Below are 16,585 nucleotides of genomic sequence, written 5' to 3'. Positions count from 1 at the left end.
TGTGATGCATAAGCTAGATTACAGGTCTTTAAATTGGATAGGAAAGGATTCAGATTTCTCAGTGATTAATGACTTTTAGAGATGTTATTTGTATTGGAGGAGTCTTTTTTGAGTGAGAGAATGAGCCCACTCCCCATTTACTCCGTAGGCCATGAGATGAGGAGCTCCATGTCTCAGCTGGAAGAGGACCATGAACTTAGAGTTTCCTCTATCTGAGGAGCCTCTGGGTCGCTGAGTATCCTGGGGTTAACCTCCTAATCTCTCCTACCAAATAACTTCCAGTTTGAGTAGGTTGATATACTTCAAGGTAGGCACATAGCCCACCAAGACCCCAGTTAAATGTTCTTGGCAGGTGCATGTAGAATCAATCTGTGCCAGTCACTCACCCACATCAATAATGTGATTCAAGTTATTGTGCCAGTCTCTTATATACCTTTGTTCTTTTACTATAAGATTCTAAATAAAATTGAAAAAAAGCAAATATCTGGGGGAAAAAAAAAATGTTTGCTGCAGTCTATCTTCTGCAAGAATCTTCGTCTGACTGGTGTGGTCTGAAAACTCTTATAAGCAAAAGAGGTGAAGTGGCATCAAATCCTGAAAATCTTGTCACTGATTGTGTTGCACATCAGAGTGATATTGTGGTTTAAGAACTTTGCTTAATGCCCACTAACTTAGATTTAGGCATCTAGAAGATTAGAGAGCATCTGAGCATGCCTTTGGAGGAAGTTGAAGCAAGGGAAGTTTATTGTTGTTGGAAGAAGTTTAATGTTGTTGAGGTCAGTACACCATCACTGTAGTGATTTAGACTGTAGAGACCAACTGAGTATGCAAGAGCTGTAAAAGTTACGGCTTTTTGGTACAGAAGCTGGGGTTTGGCTTCCATTAATTGTCAAGATTACAGAAGTATTTAGGGAAAGGATAAAATTAAATATTCTTGGCTACCATTTCTGTTTTCAGATTATCAGGTAACATTTGCTTTCTAGATACAGGGAACTTGTAAATTTTCACACTTCTGTGTTCTCCAGATGCATTAAAAAGCTAATTTCCACTAGGAAGGACATGAATATGTTTGCATCAGTTATTTATTCTGAAATTCTTCAAGCTGTGAATGATATATTGTAGTGAACAGTCACTCCAAATGTACCCTTCAATTTAATTTCCAATTTTTGAAACTGTGTTCTTTCAGTTTCATGCAGACTGATGTGCACCTTCTTTTTGTACATCAGTAGCTCTTTACCCAAGCAACCCAGTGCCTAAATACATTTCTAAATTTAGATCATTACACTTCTACATTACATTATAGAAAAAAATTTTTTTTCTTTATCCTATTTGCTGAATATATCTTGGGCCTATACTAAACAAACATTGAAACAGAAGGATTCTAATGTTTTAATGTTGTCCTTGCTCAATAAAATACACTGCTTCTTCCACGAGTGTTGAATCTCTGCTGCCACGTTCCACTGTCTTCTTTTCTGATTCCCTTCCATGCCTGTTTGCTTACCCCTGATATGTTTGCCAGAGCTATTTATGTGCTAATGCTTGTATACTGGTTCACCAGACACCTTCTACCTCTTGAATTCAAAATATACTTTCTCTTGGCAAAGGCATTAAATTACGTCTCTCCCTCCTACAATCATTCAGTTTTAATTGCGTGGAAAAATCTAGTGTCTTCCTCTAACAGTTCTTCTGACAAATGAGTTTCAAGTTGGCCAGGGAGTTCAAAAGTCATTGGTGGTGGATGGATAAGAACACAACATTGTTGTGTTCTTATCCATCCAAAAAAATCATTACTGTCTTAGAAAACCAGACAGAAGCAACTGAGAGACTTGTGAAAAAGAAAACAGCATGTACAGAGGGATGATGGACTGATCTACTGACCTGTTACAGTTGAAGCAATGTATTGAATTTCTAGCTGCATCTGTGATTTCCACTTTTTCTAGAAACCAGCCACTTGCTGTAGAATGAAAAAAAAAAAAAAAAGAAAGAGCAAATTTAATATAAACAAAACACAAATACAGCATAAGAAAGGTTTCTAATTTCATTTCCCAAACCCCATGTGGTTCAGTACTTCCAAGTATATACAACATCAATAATAAAACTGAAACACAGATGATTCAAATTACTACCAAATTCTCTCAGTTTTACAGGAAAGGTCTTTGATGTTTTTGACAGAAAATGTAATGGAAGATTTTTGTTACGACTTAACTTATTTTTCCAGATTGGATAGAACAGGCAGTAAGAAAAATGAAACAGAGTGCATGGTAATATTGGGTAATATTGAATACACTCTTGAAAACCCATTTTGCCCTTTCAGGTACTTGGAAATGCACTCAAAATGCACCCTTAGTGGGCATTCTACTACTCTTTTCTAACTAATATATTGATATGGATGTGAACCAAGTGATGAAATCCCTATTTTTCCAGCAGTCATGAGTCAGAATAACATTTTCATTTAGGCCAGCACTCATATTTGTTTCAGCTTTAAGGAGATACTAAATATTCTACTTTAATCCCCTGTTTTGCTGTGTGAAGAAATACCTTTGTTGTTGTGATATAGAATTTTATTTCATAGACTATCAAAATATTAATATTTTAAAACAAAACTTTATTTTGTATATACAATGTCTGTGTTGATATTTTTAGTTGTCCTTGCCAATGCAAACACTTAATTTAAAAAATTTTAAACTAATTAAGATCATACTGCTAGTAGATGACAACATTTTGGTACTCTTTATATGTCCTAGAGATAAAGAACTAGATCCTATCTAATTATTTTGGTTTTCAAATATTTTGCATGAAGTACTAAGTAGGCTAAAACCAATAAAATATTTTTATTCATAAATGCTAAATTTTAACTGCACATGCTAAAAATGCAATATAAAAATATTTGCAAATTGTGTTAGTTTGGATAAAATGTAAAGGTACAGCAATGTTTCTTTTTATTCAATGACATTTTCAAAAAAATAGCTGGGTAAAGTAGGCCATGAAGGTGTCTAGGCATTCCACCTTCAATTCGCAAGATCCATTTATTGATATTGTGAAGTACTTTTGAAACTCTTTTAATGAAACCTTGTGAATGGTTTAATATATCATACACTCTACTTGGAATAGATGACCTTTCATGAAATCTCTAAATCAGAGTCAAGATCATCAGCAATAAAATTTTACAGCCTCTCAAATTTACACGACGTTTTACAAAAGAATAGAAAGTCAAGTTTGCTCTCTTGAAAATATTAAAATCTAATGCTTCATCCTTTATTGACAAAACTCCAACAGACCTCACTGAAATCTCCAGGTGTGAAGAAATCTAGAGGTAGCTAGGATATATTAGCAAACAGATGAGACATCTCAAAGAGGTACTGTAACGTTTGAGGAAGCTTGTGGGGATAACAGATGATGTGACAAAAGACACTTGGAGGTAATTTCAGAGAAATATTTAGGGGAAGGTTGTCATGGTCAAGATGAATTGACACACAGCAGCTATGCTAGGAAGGCACTATTAGCAGCTATGTGATGTTGATCAGGAGACAGAGAGGGAAAATAATAATGTTGTTGATAGATCAGGACCCAGGAAATAAAAGTTCAATCTATTATTTCACCTGCAGACTTTTATGCAACTCTCACTACTAAAAATCTGCCATTGTGGAGTTCCCAGATCAGATCTAAGCTGAACTGTGTGCATGTATAGCAGTTATCACAAATAAGATGAAAGCAGGAAAATCTGGTTTATTATAGATATTTCCACGGGTTTGGTGTTTTTTTCTGTTTTCAACACCATGAAATATATGACATGACTGGGTGGTTAGGAAAATAGAAAAGCTGTTCAACTTTTTCCAAATAAGAATTGCTATTTGCAGAATTTTTCTTGGTTCATCCTAGAAATGATAAACCCTTTGGCACTTCATTATGCCTCATGAACTTAGATTAATCAGATTTTATTGAACCTAAACCTATTTCTTTGAGATGGGTTAAGCAAACTTCACCTGACTAGAGTATCTTAATGCAATCAGACCTTTCTGATTCAACTTATACATTCCCTGCAAATTCAGTTTATGTCCTTGTATATCTCTATATGTCTGTATATATCTTGATATCCACATATCCCTACGGGGTTTTAGCACTATTAAATGTAAGCTCAAAAGATTACATGCCCTAGTCTCCCGTTTTATTTTTCTGTAAAATTCAGGGTTTAGAGGTTACTGTTCACAGAAACATCTTCCATTATCATGTGTGGTTATGTTCTATAGCCACATCCTAACTTAACATCAGGGCAGGACCTGGTGCATAATGGTGTTCTCAGACTTTCACAAGAGGAGGTCTATGGATGTGAGAGGGAGTTACAGCATGCTTTGACCAGAGTCCCCAAACTTGCTCAAATCATGGTAAGTTTAGCCTGCAGTTTGAAAGTTCAATCCTATCTTATTTATGATATCTAATGAGGGGTTTGGCTGAGCAATGTTTGAAGGATAAAACTATCTGAGGTTTATTTTAACTAGATCACTGTTAGAAAAAGAATTGTGGGATAGTCAAGGGAAGTGTGATAGAGGGGGTGAAAACAAGGGCAGTAAAGCTGACCTCACTTGTACACAGGTTTGTATTAGCTAGCTGTAGCAGTAGTGTGACTTCAAGAACCTTTCCAAATGTCAGGCAGATCCTTAAGCAGAAGAGGTTTGCAAGGCTGCTGAGCACAGAATACTTACCAAATCCTTTCCCATCGTGGCCAATTTCAATTGAACGTAGGCTGCCTAATTTTTTTGTCTTAATCTTGAAGGTATCAACCTTTAATATTAAAATACAGTTATTAAAAATATGATACTAATGTTTGGAAGCTTACATATTTGTCTAGGTCAGTTCTGAGACCAATCTAAGTGTAATAGTAGAAGTTCAGAATAAGTGAACCACTGATGTGGCTTATTTTCCCTACTGATGGTGTGTGGCATACATCCTCTCCTATTAGGTCTCAGTTTCAAGACAAAAGATTCACTTTTCAACTTCTAGTATAAAAATCCCTACCTCTTTCTTGACTTTCATCTACTGTGAAAACATTTTTGGTCTCGTGAATCCTCAACTGGTATAGTTTTCTAAAATGTTTTTAGTATATGATACATAAATAAAAATTCAGGAACATAAAAGTTAAAGGCTTTTACTACATTGAACATTATTCCTCTCAAATATTACATACTTTAATTTAAAATATTACATTGTTTCATATTGCAGATTTTTAAAAATAAATTCTTTTTTCCTAAGACCTTTGACATCACTGACTATGCACCAACTTACCTGGATTGCTAACAGGATTTCTACATATCTACTGTTCTGTTTTGAAGGGTAATGACACCTCCTGTGTAGTACCAGGCAAAAGGAAATACTACTCAAGACATTTTTTTACTTGCTCCTTGTGCCTGTAGGTAGCTAGATTTATTACACTCCTCAGTATGGAAGGAAATTCATGGATAAATATCTTTATCTCACAGACAACCTGGCTGAAGAAACTTAGATTAATTCCAGGTAAAAAGATGATTAATATTGCTGGAGATAATGAGGTAGATCTCTTAAGGGATATATTTTCACTGGAGTTCTAATTATTTAGTCATTACCTTTCAATAACTCCATAACAGAAAGTTACAGAGAATATATATATGTTTCTTTTTTACTTAAGGGTAACCATCATTGTACTCCATTGTGCAAGTGGTGACCAAACAGAGCAATTTCTTTGCCAAATAATATGTTCATTAAATTAGGAGAACATCCAGCCAAGGCACTAGGACATCATGCAGAGAATCTGCATTTTATTCAAATATCTGTATCTGAACTAAGGGTCTCTGAATAACAGCCTAAAGCACGATGGGTCTCAGAATCAGGCTGATGTGTATGGTTCCATTTCACCTGGTTTTAGGCTTATACATCCAGGGATGCTCACAGCACCAGTTTCCATGGCAAAGTAAAATGATGGGATGTAAGAGACTGACGTGTTCTCATGCACAATATTCAAAGTTTGTGAAACAGCACAGGGTAGTGCACACACGTGCACAGGCCACTCATGCTGTGCATTTCAGAATGAGGAAATACATAGCTGGGCAGGTAAGTGGAGGCAGTATGAAGATGTATTTAGGACTAATAGGCAGAAGAGCAGCTAGATACAATAGAAGTTCCTTGGTGAGTCTGGTGGAAAGAAGAAACACAGGGTGAGCTGAGGCTATACCTCACATAGTGATGTGGAAAACAGAATAAATGCTTCAAGTTTTCTAAAGAACTTGCCTAGATGTAATGTTTGCTTTTCTGGTACAGAAATGGACACAACCTATAAAATCTGTGTACTCACCTTTCCTCTTTCAAAGGGGTTTTGATGCTCCAGTGACTGAGAGAGTTGAAATACCTCAGATTTGTCCTCATTCCCAAATAAAATAATATGCACATTGGCATCAGTCCCTGCTCCCCTTTTGTCACCTGTGTATACTTTAATAGTATACTCTGTCAAATGTTTTACTTTACTTCCTTCTTTATTCAAGTTGTTATCTATGTCATTCTTTTGTTTCTCTCTTCTAATAACAAAAGATCTTGGGATTTCTTTCTGTATTTTGGGCTTATTTGCACTCACAGAAAATTCTCTGAAAAACAGAACCATATTTGATTTTTGGTAAGTAAATAATATGCTAAATGAAAAAAAAATCCTATTAATTTATGTGCAACAGCTAAAGATGGGCATATTTTTAAAATATCTATTGAGAGAATCACTCTATGGCATTTACTTTAATTCAGTGTCTGCTCAGAGTTTTTAACTATTATGCTATTAAAAAAACATTACTAGATTTACACAATATACTTACTCATTCACTTCAAATACATAGATAGGATGCTCCTTCACAGCTTCTTGCACATGCAGTTTTTTGATGTCCACTTTGCAGTCTGCAAAGAAGGAAAGAGAATATAGTCAAAATGTTCCATTGCATGAAAAGAAAGTGTTCTTGGTGTAATGATGGCAGTCTTAATTTGTGAATGCCAACAACTGAGTTGAAAATGCTGGAATGACTACAAGATTCTTTATTTTGTTCCTATTTGTAAACCTCAACTTAGAAATTTAGGCGTAAGCATTTCCTTTGTCTTAGTGAAGCAAAGGAGTGTTGTCCTTGGCAGGTACATTTGAGAAGGAAGAGCAGAAATACAGGTTTGTTGCTTCCTCCTCAGTGGCTGGTTGACAAGAGGACTGGAGCTCTATTGTACGTGCAGCACAAAGAGGACCTCACTAGGTAGGAGGGGATTTCAGCAGCTCACTGTATCTCTCTGCTGTTTGGAAAAGATTGCTCTCTGACTTACACTCAGTTTTGAATTTTTTGCTGGGGGCTTCAGCTGCATGGCCTGAGTGTCTTGACACTAGTTAGTCTATGGCAAAATAAGAGAAAATGAAGACTATTCATTTTCCCTTCTATTATTTGTAGCTTCAGCCCTGTTCAACAAACTGCATTCCAATCTCTTCTGCTACTATCCAATTCCCTTTAATTATATCAACAGGCTTCTGTGGCGGAATCCAGAACATTGTGTTACACTCATGACCTGCCAAGATAAGTGCAGAGAGTCAGAAGATTCAGGAAGGGACCATGAACCATCTAATCTTAAAAACTTGCTCTCATAAGGAATGAAAGCATAAATACACTAGAGAACATTGCCTGGACTGATCAGTCCTGCAGGGTACATCTGACTTTAAAGAGATTTTATGGAGTTTGGGATTTTTAGTTCAAAGTCATGGTCCAAATTAGTCTCAGTTCAAACAAGTCTAGTTACAATGCAGACACCCTTACTCATCTCAAGTGTTTTATCATCTAAGTAAGTCCTTGGAAGAAATACCTGTTAAATCATCTCAATCCTCTCTTCATAACACACACAGAGGCAATGAGCCCACTGTCCCTTCTTCGTGAATTGTGTTTTCAAACCTGAATGGAAAAGTCTCGCCTGTCAGGTTCTCCGTGGTGCCCTTTGGCTACACACAATTGCCACATTCAGTGACTGTCACTCAGACAGATGGCTGCAGTTAACTTTCACAACTGAAGCTGTGGGAAACAAAAGCAGTGAGCTGCTCGCCTTGCTCCCCGCAGCAGCATGGCAGGGCTGTCCCTGTCCTTCCCTTGCCCTCTGGAGCGACTGCAGCCCCACACCCTGTCCCCCTGGGGGTGACCAAGGCAGCCTGTGCTGGACATGGGATGTGTGACCAGCCAAGGAGTTCGTGCATGCTCACTGCCCAAATGTCATCTCACATACTTGGTTGAAACCGGGTGCTGTGCCTAAAAGGTTTTTATGAGGAGCCTCCGGATGAGCAAAAAAAAAAAAAAAAAAAAAAAAAAAAAAAGACAGATGAAGTGCAAACACAGAACCTTTGCTTCCCTAGAAAAACTGTCTGAAAATGGTCACGTGTAATGCATAGTAATGATTTGCAATTATATAGCAAATTTCATTAGTGGATTTCAAAAAACTTTGTAATTAATTCTTTGAATTAGTAGCATGATAGCCATCCTACAGATAAAGCAGAGAGATGTTGAGGTCAAGACAATTTTAAGGAAGTTCAGTAACAAAACTTGCTGACTGCCAAACAGAGGTAAAAATTCCCTCTGAATGTCACGGGGAAACGGGGCGGGGAGGGGGAAACAGTGAATATAATTGAATCACAGAAGGAAAATTAAACAATACCAATTTCTTACTTGAGTAATAATTATTCTCCTAGATAACTTAGTAGTAGAGCATGTATTACGTGCAGAATATAATTATATTAATCTTCATTTACTTTCTTAATGCAATAATGTTATAACCTTTAGATCCCAGGATTTTAATTTTTTTATTAGACACTACCCTTTAGAAAAAATAGCAAAAGGAATTAACTAGAATTTAACTCTGGCAGGGACTTTGTTGCCTTTAACAGGAGGTTAGTGTGTGATTTACATGACTGAATTTAGAAAGTAAAAACTATTTTACCTGTTTTACTGCTGATCAAAAGAACAATTTTTTCCAGTTCTCCCAAGTCAACAGCATCCACCATAACTAGAAATGACTAAAATAAAATTATTCAGTATTGTAATATAAAACCATGTTTCTTAACTCTATGGGGAAATTTTAAAATAATATGTAGGAAGTACAAGAATGGATTAAAGAGTAAATTTTAAAATACTTTAAGACAGAGTACCTCATTTTTCTCTCCCTGCCGTACATTCTGCAATGACTGGAGAAGGGATCTGTCTCCTGTGTCACCACGAGTACCATAGATACATGCAGTCATATGCACTAAATTTCTCTCATTCAAAATATTTCTTGAAAATACTGTTAGATGATATGTAACCACTGCAATATCAAGTAAAAAGAGATCTTGTTAAAACTGTGCCACAACCTTGCACAGCAATTTGACAACATGGTATTCTACAGTCAGATGTAATTAAAATTCAAGCACTTGAAAATAATAGCAAAACCCAAATTTTTTGCAATTTTTTCTTCATAATTGTTTTGCCACCATCTCCCAGATCTGACATTTGAGAAGTGAGGCTGGACCAGCCCAAAACAAAAGTGAAAGGATTGCATTTGGAAGGTTTGATTCTTGGATCACTATGTCAAAGAGCAGCAAGAGTGGACCTGCCCCACAAGAGTGGACAAGGTAGAAGCTGAGCACAACCCCAGCTCGAGGCAGGCAGAGCTGTCCAGAGTCCCAGATGCAGCAAACAGTGAAAAAGACCTGGGATCCATCCTGGTGATTGAGCTGGGGGCAGAAGGAGAAAGGGCCGGAGAAGGAATGAGAATAAGGCTACGACATAGGTCCAAAGTCTGTGCAGGAGAGGGGAGCAGAGAGAGAACTAGGGAAAGATGCACATAACATGTGGCTCAGGCATGATCTGACTGAGGCATCCTCTGCCCATCATCGCTGGAGGTTCCAGGTGAGTCCAGCCAAGACTCATCGTGGCCCTGATGCACTGGAGTCAAGTGAAGAGGTTTCAGTGATGAACTTTGGATCAGATCACACGGTGGATAGCACCGGGAGAGCCCATCCTACAGAGGAGGGCAATTGAGGAGATTAATGTAGGCAAGGGTAGGAGGGCTAAAATGCTTAAATAGCAGTCTTTGTTTGGGTAGTGTGATCAGACCACACGTGTAACCACCAAGATTTTATCTCTCTAGTGTGCTGAATAAATTGGAAAGGGGAAAGACTAAAGGAATCTCTGAAAAGAAATTACATACAACAAGGGAAACACATATTAATGTTACAACTCCATTAATTTTATAAAATTCTAATTATTTTGTAAGATCAATATGAATTGCAACTCTCTCTTAAATTTATGGGAATAATCAGCTTGAAAGTAGCATAATAGGGTTTTTTTCATCTTTTCAATATTTAATTGTTTTGCCTCAAAAACTACAGTATTGCAAAATTGACCTTCTGAACAGCCCTGTGTGTGAGAGGAGAGAGACAGCACTGTGTCATCCCTGGGGATCCCTGAGGTGTAAACATCTCAAAGGAAGGTACAGTAAAGGGAAACTACTTATGTATATACTCAGCTGGAGGCCTCTGCTCATTAATACACCCAAAGGCACGAGTGTGCGCTGCCAGATCTCGAGGGTCTCTATCAACTGCATTTTGATGGCTTCAATTAGCCATTAGCAAATGCTTCATCACAATCCCAAGCATAAATTTTTTTTAAAAGGAAAATATAACTGAGATAAAATACTAAGGCACTCTATGAATGACAGAGCTGTATTGAAATTTAACATCACATGGCTTCTGGTTATGGTGAGTGTGATTAGCTGCTTCATTCCAATTAATACAATACTGGTTTTGCTTTTAGCTGATAAAAGGGAGAAAATAAATTAGGTTTACAAAGCTGTCAAAAAGCATATCTGGTTTTCACAATAAATTGCCAGTAAATTTGTCTCTAAAGATCACTTTGAACTCCATGTGTACCTCCTGCTGTGGAGCTGCTTAAAGCTCTCTCAGACATAAATGGCAAAGATTTGGGGGAATCACTGTCCTAGTTTTTTTTTTTGCTTCACTGGTTACATATCCCACCTTGAAAAAATCTAAAGCATGGGTGGAAAGAAATAAAAACCACAGAAATTAGCTATTTCATTTGTTTGTTCTTTTACCTAAATTTATAGATAATATAACACCTATTCCTTGTTTGTGATGGTTTTTTTCTCTTGATTTCAGAGTAGTTACAAAGAACAAAAATATTACCAGGAAGAAAACCCAAAAAGCAAAGAATGGGGAAGTTATTTTTTCAACAAAGAGGTCAGTGACAGAGGCAGAGCCAAGGTCATAAGGACTCCAGTCTTGTCCCCACTTTATCACCATGCTGCATTTTTCTCTCCTCATTTCTGTGTGCTTGTACCTGGATCCTGAATACTTCTGCAAGTGACAGTGATCAGTCCTTTGCAAGGGGTGCACTCATCTGCTTTTTGTTAATCTGAAGATCCTCTTTGTTTCAATCTTGTGTGTAGGAGATGAAAGCTATTGAGCCCTGTTTTGTACCCCTACTGTGTAAGTGGTCAAGTGAAAATAACACCTCTAAGAAATATAAAATTTAAAGCCTAGGTACAAATTTTAGATTTCAGTTGCAGCCAAAATATGCAAAATAACCCCAAACTTTAACCTCTGTAACTTCTTCTGAGATTATTCACATACTTACTTTTGGATGCATTCAGAGCCCTCACTGAAATTGTCCATAAATTCCAATCCAAGTTGTGTTGGAGTAGTTCATTTTACCTCTACTTCAGCTCACTTTAGATGAGCTGACTTATTTTTTACCCAAATAATTAATTTGTTTTCTGCATAAAACCCAAGCACAAATTATTTGAATATTAAGTATCATTGTTTGGTCTGTTAATTAAGTTAGTATTTCTTCCATCATATGGCAGCATTCAGTAAGCATGACATTAGGGAATAGGGTGGATTTTAGGTGAAAAGATTTATTTTATTTTATTTAACCAAGGTGACAAATGTAAGAATTGTTGAGCTAATTTTAGGAGGCATAAATATTTGGAGTATATAAAGGTAATAAAGCTGAAGCTTATATGTAGTTTTGAGCTGTTATTTACTGAGAATGCTTGTTTGGAATTTGAGAACAAACAAAAAAATCACTTAATAGTAAATGAACTATAAAAAAAACCATGTTGTTAATGTCAGCAATATGAGCAGCTGAGGACTAAACAAAAGAGAATAAAAATATTACAATAGTGTAAGAAAAGAATATTTCTTATAAACTGTTCTTTGTAGCATATAATGCTTCTGTGCAATCAAGTGAATATTGCATTTCCCACTTTATGGTACAGAAATTAAGCTGAGTGGGTAATATTTTCCTTCATACCTTTTAACTTCTTATCCAGTCTCTATGAATCATTAAATAAAGACAATAAAAATTTCTGTTTCGATAAAGGTTTCTACTGTAATACTAAGACATGTTAACCTCCTGAACCACTCTACTGCTTTGAAGTAGATTTATACCTACCAGAAAGTGCTTCTTTTAATGGCCACTGTATAGGGAATTCAATCCATCTGTCTCCATTAGGAGAAAGAGGAAGTGTTTTATTCATGGTGAGACTAAAGGTATCCAGGGTTGATGTGTTCTGTATTTTAAAGTGATGAAGAGACAACTGGGATATGTTGTTTTCCAAACTCTGGAGACCAAGCCTCACTTTATAAAGCATTCCCAAATCAGATGGCAAATGTATCTAGGAATCAACAAAACAATGAGTTAGCATCCAAACAGAGGTGTGCAGATAAATGCACAGGTAGTTTACAGGAAGAGAGGAAGCTGGCTCTAAAGGAGTCAGCACAGTCCTGCACCCATTTGCATCAGTCTTGGTGTTAAAAGTGCCATTCACTTCAAAAGCAGCAGAACCAGGTTGACTGTAGGCACTTAAGGACATTTTAGCTTTATCCTCTAGGGGCATTCATTGTAAGTGTTCTATCAAATTCAAATTACGTACGCCAATGATTCCTAATGTGAATAAGTAATGTTAATGTCATTCAAAATTATATGCATTATTAACTATGACTATTTGTTGGGGGAAAAAAGAATATGCTTGATCATCATAAGCTTGAGAAAGACAGAAATTAAAAATAAAATATGGTATGCCACTGAAAACTTCAGCTCTGATTTTCTTGAATATTTAAACAATAATACAAACAATAAAAATAATATTTACAGCACTACATGGTTATTTTTCATTAAAAGGAAACTCAAAGAAAATTTAAATATAGGCAAATCTATATATTATTTTACATCATATGTTATTTGGTTCTCAGTCTGATGTTCCACTTTATTTTCCATGGAAACTGGATTTGACTTGCCGTTGCTTCCATAAAAAACCATAACCATCTTGGATATATTTTCTGACAACTTTTCAAATTCTGATTTTGTTTCTTCTTGATGCTTTGTGAAATAAATCCTCCATCTGCCTTCTGAACAAATAAAATAAGGAAAATAAAAAGGAAAAATATTAAGGATGTTTCTGTTTTCATATATTAACAAAGGTATCTGATACAAACCTTCTAAGACATGCCTTGTTCTACATGGGAAATATTATTTTATAAACATGTCACCTGGGTATTGAGTAGCTGCCTAAGTTCATTGCCATTTTTATAAAGGGGAAACTATTGTCAGTACTAGTAAGTATAATGGCATATTGTGATGAAAATATTCTCACATTATTATTTCAAAACTGATTTATAAAACAGTCAATATAATGACAGAAGGTATACCTGAATTCATTTGCTCTCTTCCTAAAGGCCAGGCAGATGTACTCCTCCTCCCCTGAACTACTAATTAAAAAAAAAAAAAAAAAAAAAAAAAAAAAGATAAAATTAATATTTTTGTAGAATAGTATCTATATGATAATAAAGGTCTGCATTCATGTCTAGTGAGGCAATTGACTGAGTATTATATCATTTAGATTAAAGATTTAACTAGGAAATGTACAGTGTGATTTTCTATTTAAGCATCATCTAAATATCACCCTATTAAATAAACTGTCTCTAGGGATGGCTCTAGGAAAATGGTAGTAACATGAAGATTCAAGTATTTTTCATTTTAAAGCATTTCTCTTTCATTTGTACAATTTATGGTCTGGATGAATGAGCACTAATTGGATGTCTTTAATGCCCATTCTAGAGGCTGATGTTCCTCCCACAGATATGAGTCCCCACTGATTTCATCGGGATTTGGTATAGATCAAAGCTGCCTGTAAACATTAGGTAGTGACCTGCACTGAAAATGAAAAGATTTCTTTTGAGTTCATAACCAAAATTGGATTTGCCAATTATTGTATAAAGAAACTCATGGGAACATTTGTCCAAATCAATGAAATTTAGTAGAAACAGAACTAAATATGGCCTTTTTTTTTTTTTTTCCCCAGAGATGTCCCAACATACAAACTGAACCAAAGCTGAAATTATTCACTTTTGCACAAAAACAGTTTCCTCCTTTTTTTTTTCTGTTTCAAATGATCAAAAGTTAGAGATCATACAGCAGAGGAAATGGATTGGACTGGAATATCCTTCAGTCTCAAGAAGTTATTGCTGGACAAGTGCCAGCAAATGCCCAGGGAGTTAGGAAGAATAAATCTAGAACATGTTTTGTAATCCCAGGAGTCAGCTATACTGTCAATAAACTTCTCTGAGAGGCGGGAGAATAAATACATCTGTCTTAGAGGTACATTCTGGGCTTTGGTGCCTACTGATCTGGTTGGAGTGTGTTGTGGTTCCTCCCAGCTTGCGCACCAGATTGTGTTGAAATCCACACTTGGATTGAAGCCATGACGGAGGGAGGGAGGGAGGGTGTACATTCCCCTCCTGTCTTGACAAAGAGCCACAGGCAGTGGGGTCAAAACTGCTCCTTTGTGGCCTGGTTACTCACATGGTGTCAGTCAAAAGTATCTCCAGTTTCTGGCAAAAGTTGTCCAAACAGTGTAGCATAAATAATGTAAATTGGTCATGAATGCAATGGAGACATTTTCTCCACTGCTTAAAAAGAAATTTCCCTGCTTTTTACATCATTTTCACTCTGCCTAGGAAGTAATTGGTATTAGAAACTTAAAAATAGTTTGCAGGTGTAGAAGTGCAACTTGGAGAGGTAAGAAATGTAAAAAAGGAATAGGAAAAATTTCTTGGCATTTACACCTCTGAAAATCTGGAGTAGCAAAGCAGAAATTATCCTCTGGCAAATTGTGGTTATTAAATGGTACTAAAACACAAAGTGTTCAGACACACTAATTCCCTGTACAATGACAATGTTCTACTGGAATATTTTAAATCACAACTTGTTTGTAGAAGCAAATTGTATAGCTGCATTCTTCAGTTTGGCATGAATTTCTTAGCAGATGATAATTTGAAGATAGTGTTGACCTGTGGCATCCAGAGTTACTGAGGCAGATTTTTTTCCATCACGTCTGTCTTTAAGCCATGTTTGAGCCATAAACAGTGCTTCTGTCCCTGAAGATGCTGACTCTTTCACAATAATCTTCTCCAGAAGCCAGTCAGAACCTCTCCCTTTTTCAACAACCATCCTTTGCAGAATACCAATATCTACTGCCTCCACTTGAAAAATATCCACCTAAAAAATTCAGAATCAGAAGTCATATGCAAACAGAATCATGTAACTAATTTATCAGTGTATTTTGAAATATGAAAGTGAGAAGAATATCAGGATTTTTTTATTAACTCAATAAATATCAACAGAACCACAGATGACAAATTTAACCATGCTAAATGGCTGCATTATGAAGTATTTCTTCCCTTTGTGGTTCTGCAATTTACAGCTAAACCCCGTCTTTGCCCACACAGATCTATCAGTTGCCTATGCTTGCTTAATGAGAAATTTTTCTTCCCAAAATTGATCTTTAATGATCTGCAGGGATTATATTTTAAACATATCTTACTCTCAACAAAATAGACCCCCAAGGGCTATGAAATGAAATGCAGGGAATGAGAAGGATAGAAACAAGCATCACAGAAGGAATCTCTAAAGAAAGAATGACAAACTTGGTACCAGATTTGGATTAACTTGTAGGATTAGTTTCAATATAAGTAATTGAATGGAAAGAAAAAATATTAAATAAAACTATGTTGAAGTAAGTTCTGCTATTCTTTATCAGTTAAAAACCGCATGATAATTTTACAATGCTTAGAACACTGAAGTGAAATTCCTAAAGAAAATTGTGGTATATCAGACATTCAACACTTTCACAATATGTGATTCTGGCTTTTTGTGAGCGTTACACTTATTTCCTGTTTCCTCAGTGGAAAAACAGACATTAAATTCTTGGCACAGAGACTTTCCACATTTTTTGCTTTATAGATTTATGAATCATCATCTCATTTCTACTGGGGTTTATAACTGTTAAATCTAGTGTTATTTGTGATGGCATTTCCAGCATGATTTAAAGATGCAAAGATGGTTTTGAAGGGAATAGGTAGCAATAATGAGGAAAACACTTGAGTCCTGAGAACTCTTGAAGCCGTCCCAAAGTAATTCACGCTGAAGTTGCTCTGTCAGAGCAACCCTTAAAGGTTTATGCAGATATGAAACAGAGAATAGCAGTTCTCTTGCTCCACCTCCAT

At 36.1% G+C, this 16,585-nt stretch overlaps 1 protein-coding gene across 1 annotated transcript in view; it reads right to left on the bottom strand.

Moving 5' to 3' along the window:
* RP1 (RP1 axonemal microtubule associated) overlaps positions 1–16,585 on the bottom strand; it is a 162,759-nt gene that overhangs the window by 655 nt on the left and 145,519 nt on the right. The window contains 10 exon segments of the mRNA XM_041412898.1: positions 1,879–1,954; positions 4,701–4,779; positions 6,323–6,608; positions 6,828–6,906; positions 8,962–9,037; positions 9,170–9,324; positions 12,474–12,696; positions 13,251–13,429; positions 13,730–13,789; positions 15,371–15,578. Coding sequence (XP_041268832.1) covers positions 1,879–1,954; positions 4,701–4,779; positions 6,323–6,608; positions 6,828–6,906; positions 8,962–9,037; positions 9,170–9,324; positions 12,474–12,696; positions 13,251–13,429; positions 13,730–13,789; positions 15,371–15,578 — 1,421 coding nt within the window.

This window comes from Onychostruthus taczanowskii, unplaced genomic scaffold (assembly GCF_017590055.1).
Source record: "Onychostruthus taczanowskii isolate IOZ18803 unplaced genomic scaffold, ASM1759005v1 scaffold4, whole genome shotgun sequence".
NCBI classification, from domain to species: domain Eukaryota; kingdom Metazoa; phylum Chordata; class Aves; order Passeriformes; family Passeridae; genus Onychostruthus; species Onychostruthus taczanowskii.
The sequence above is the reverse complement of the archived record's forward strand: the minus strand, read 5'-3'. Positions and strand labels throughout refer to the sequence as shown.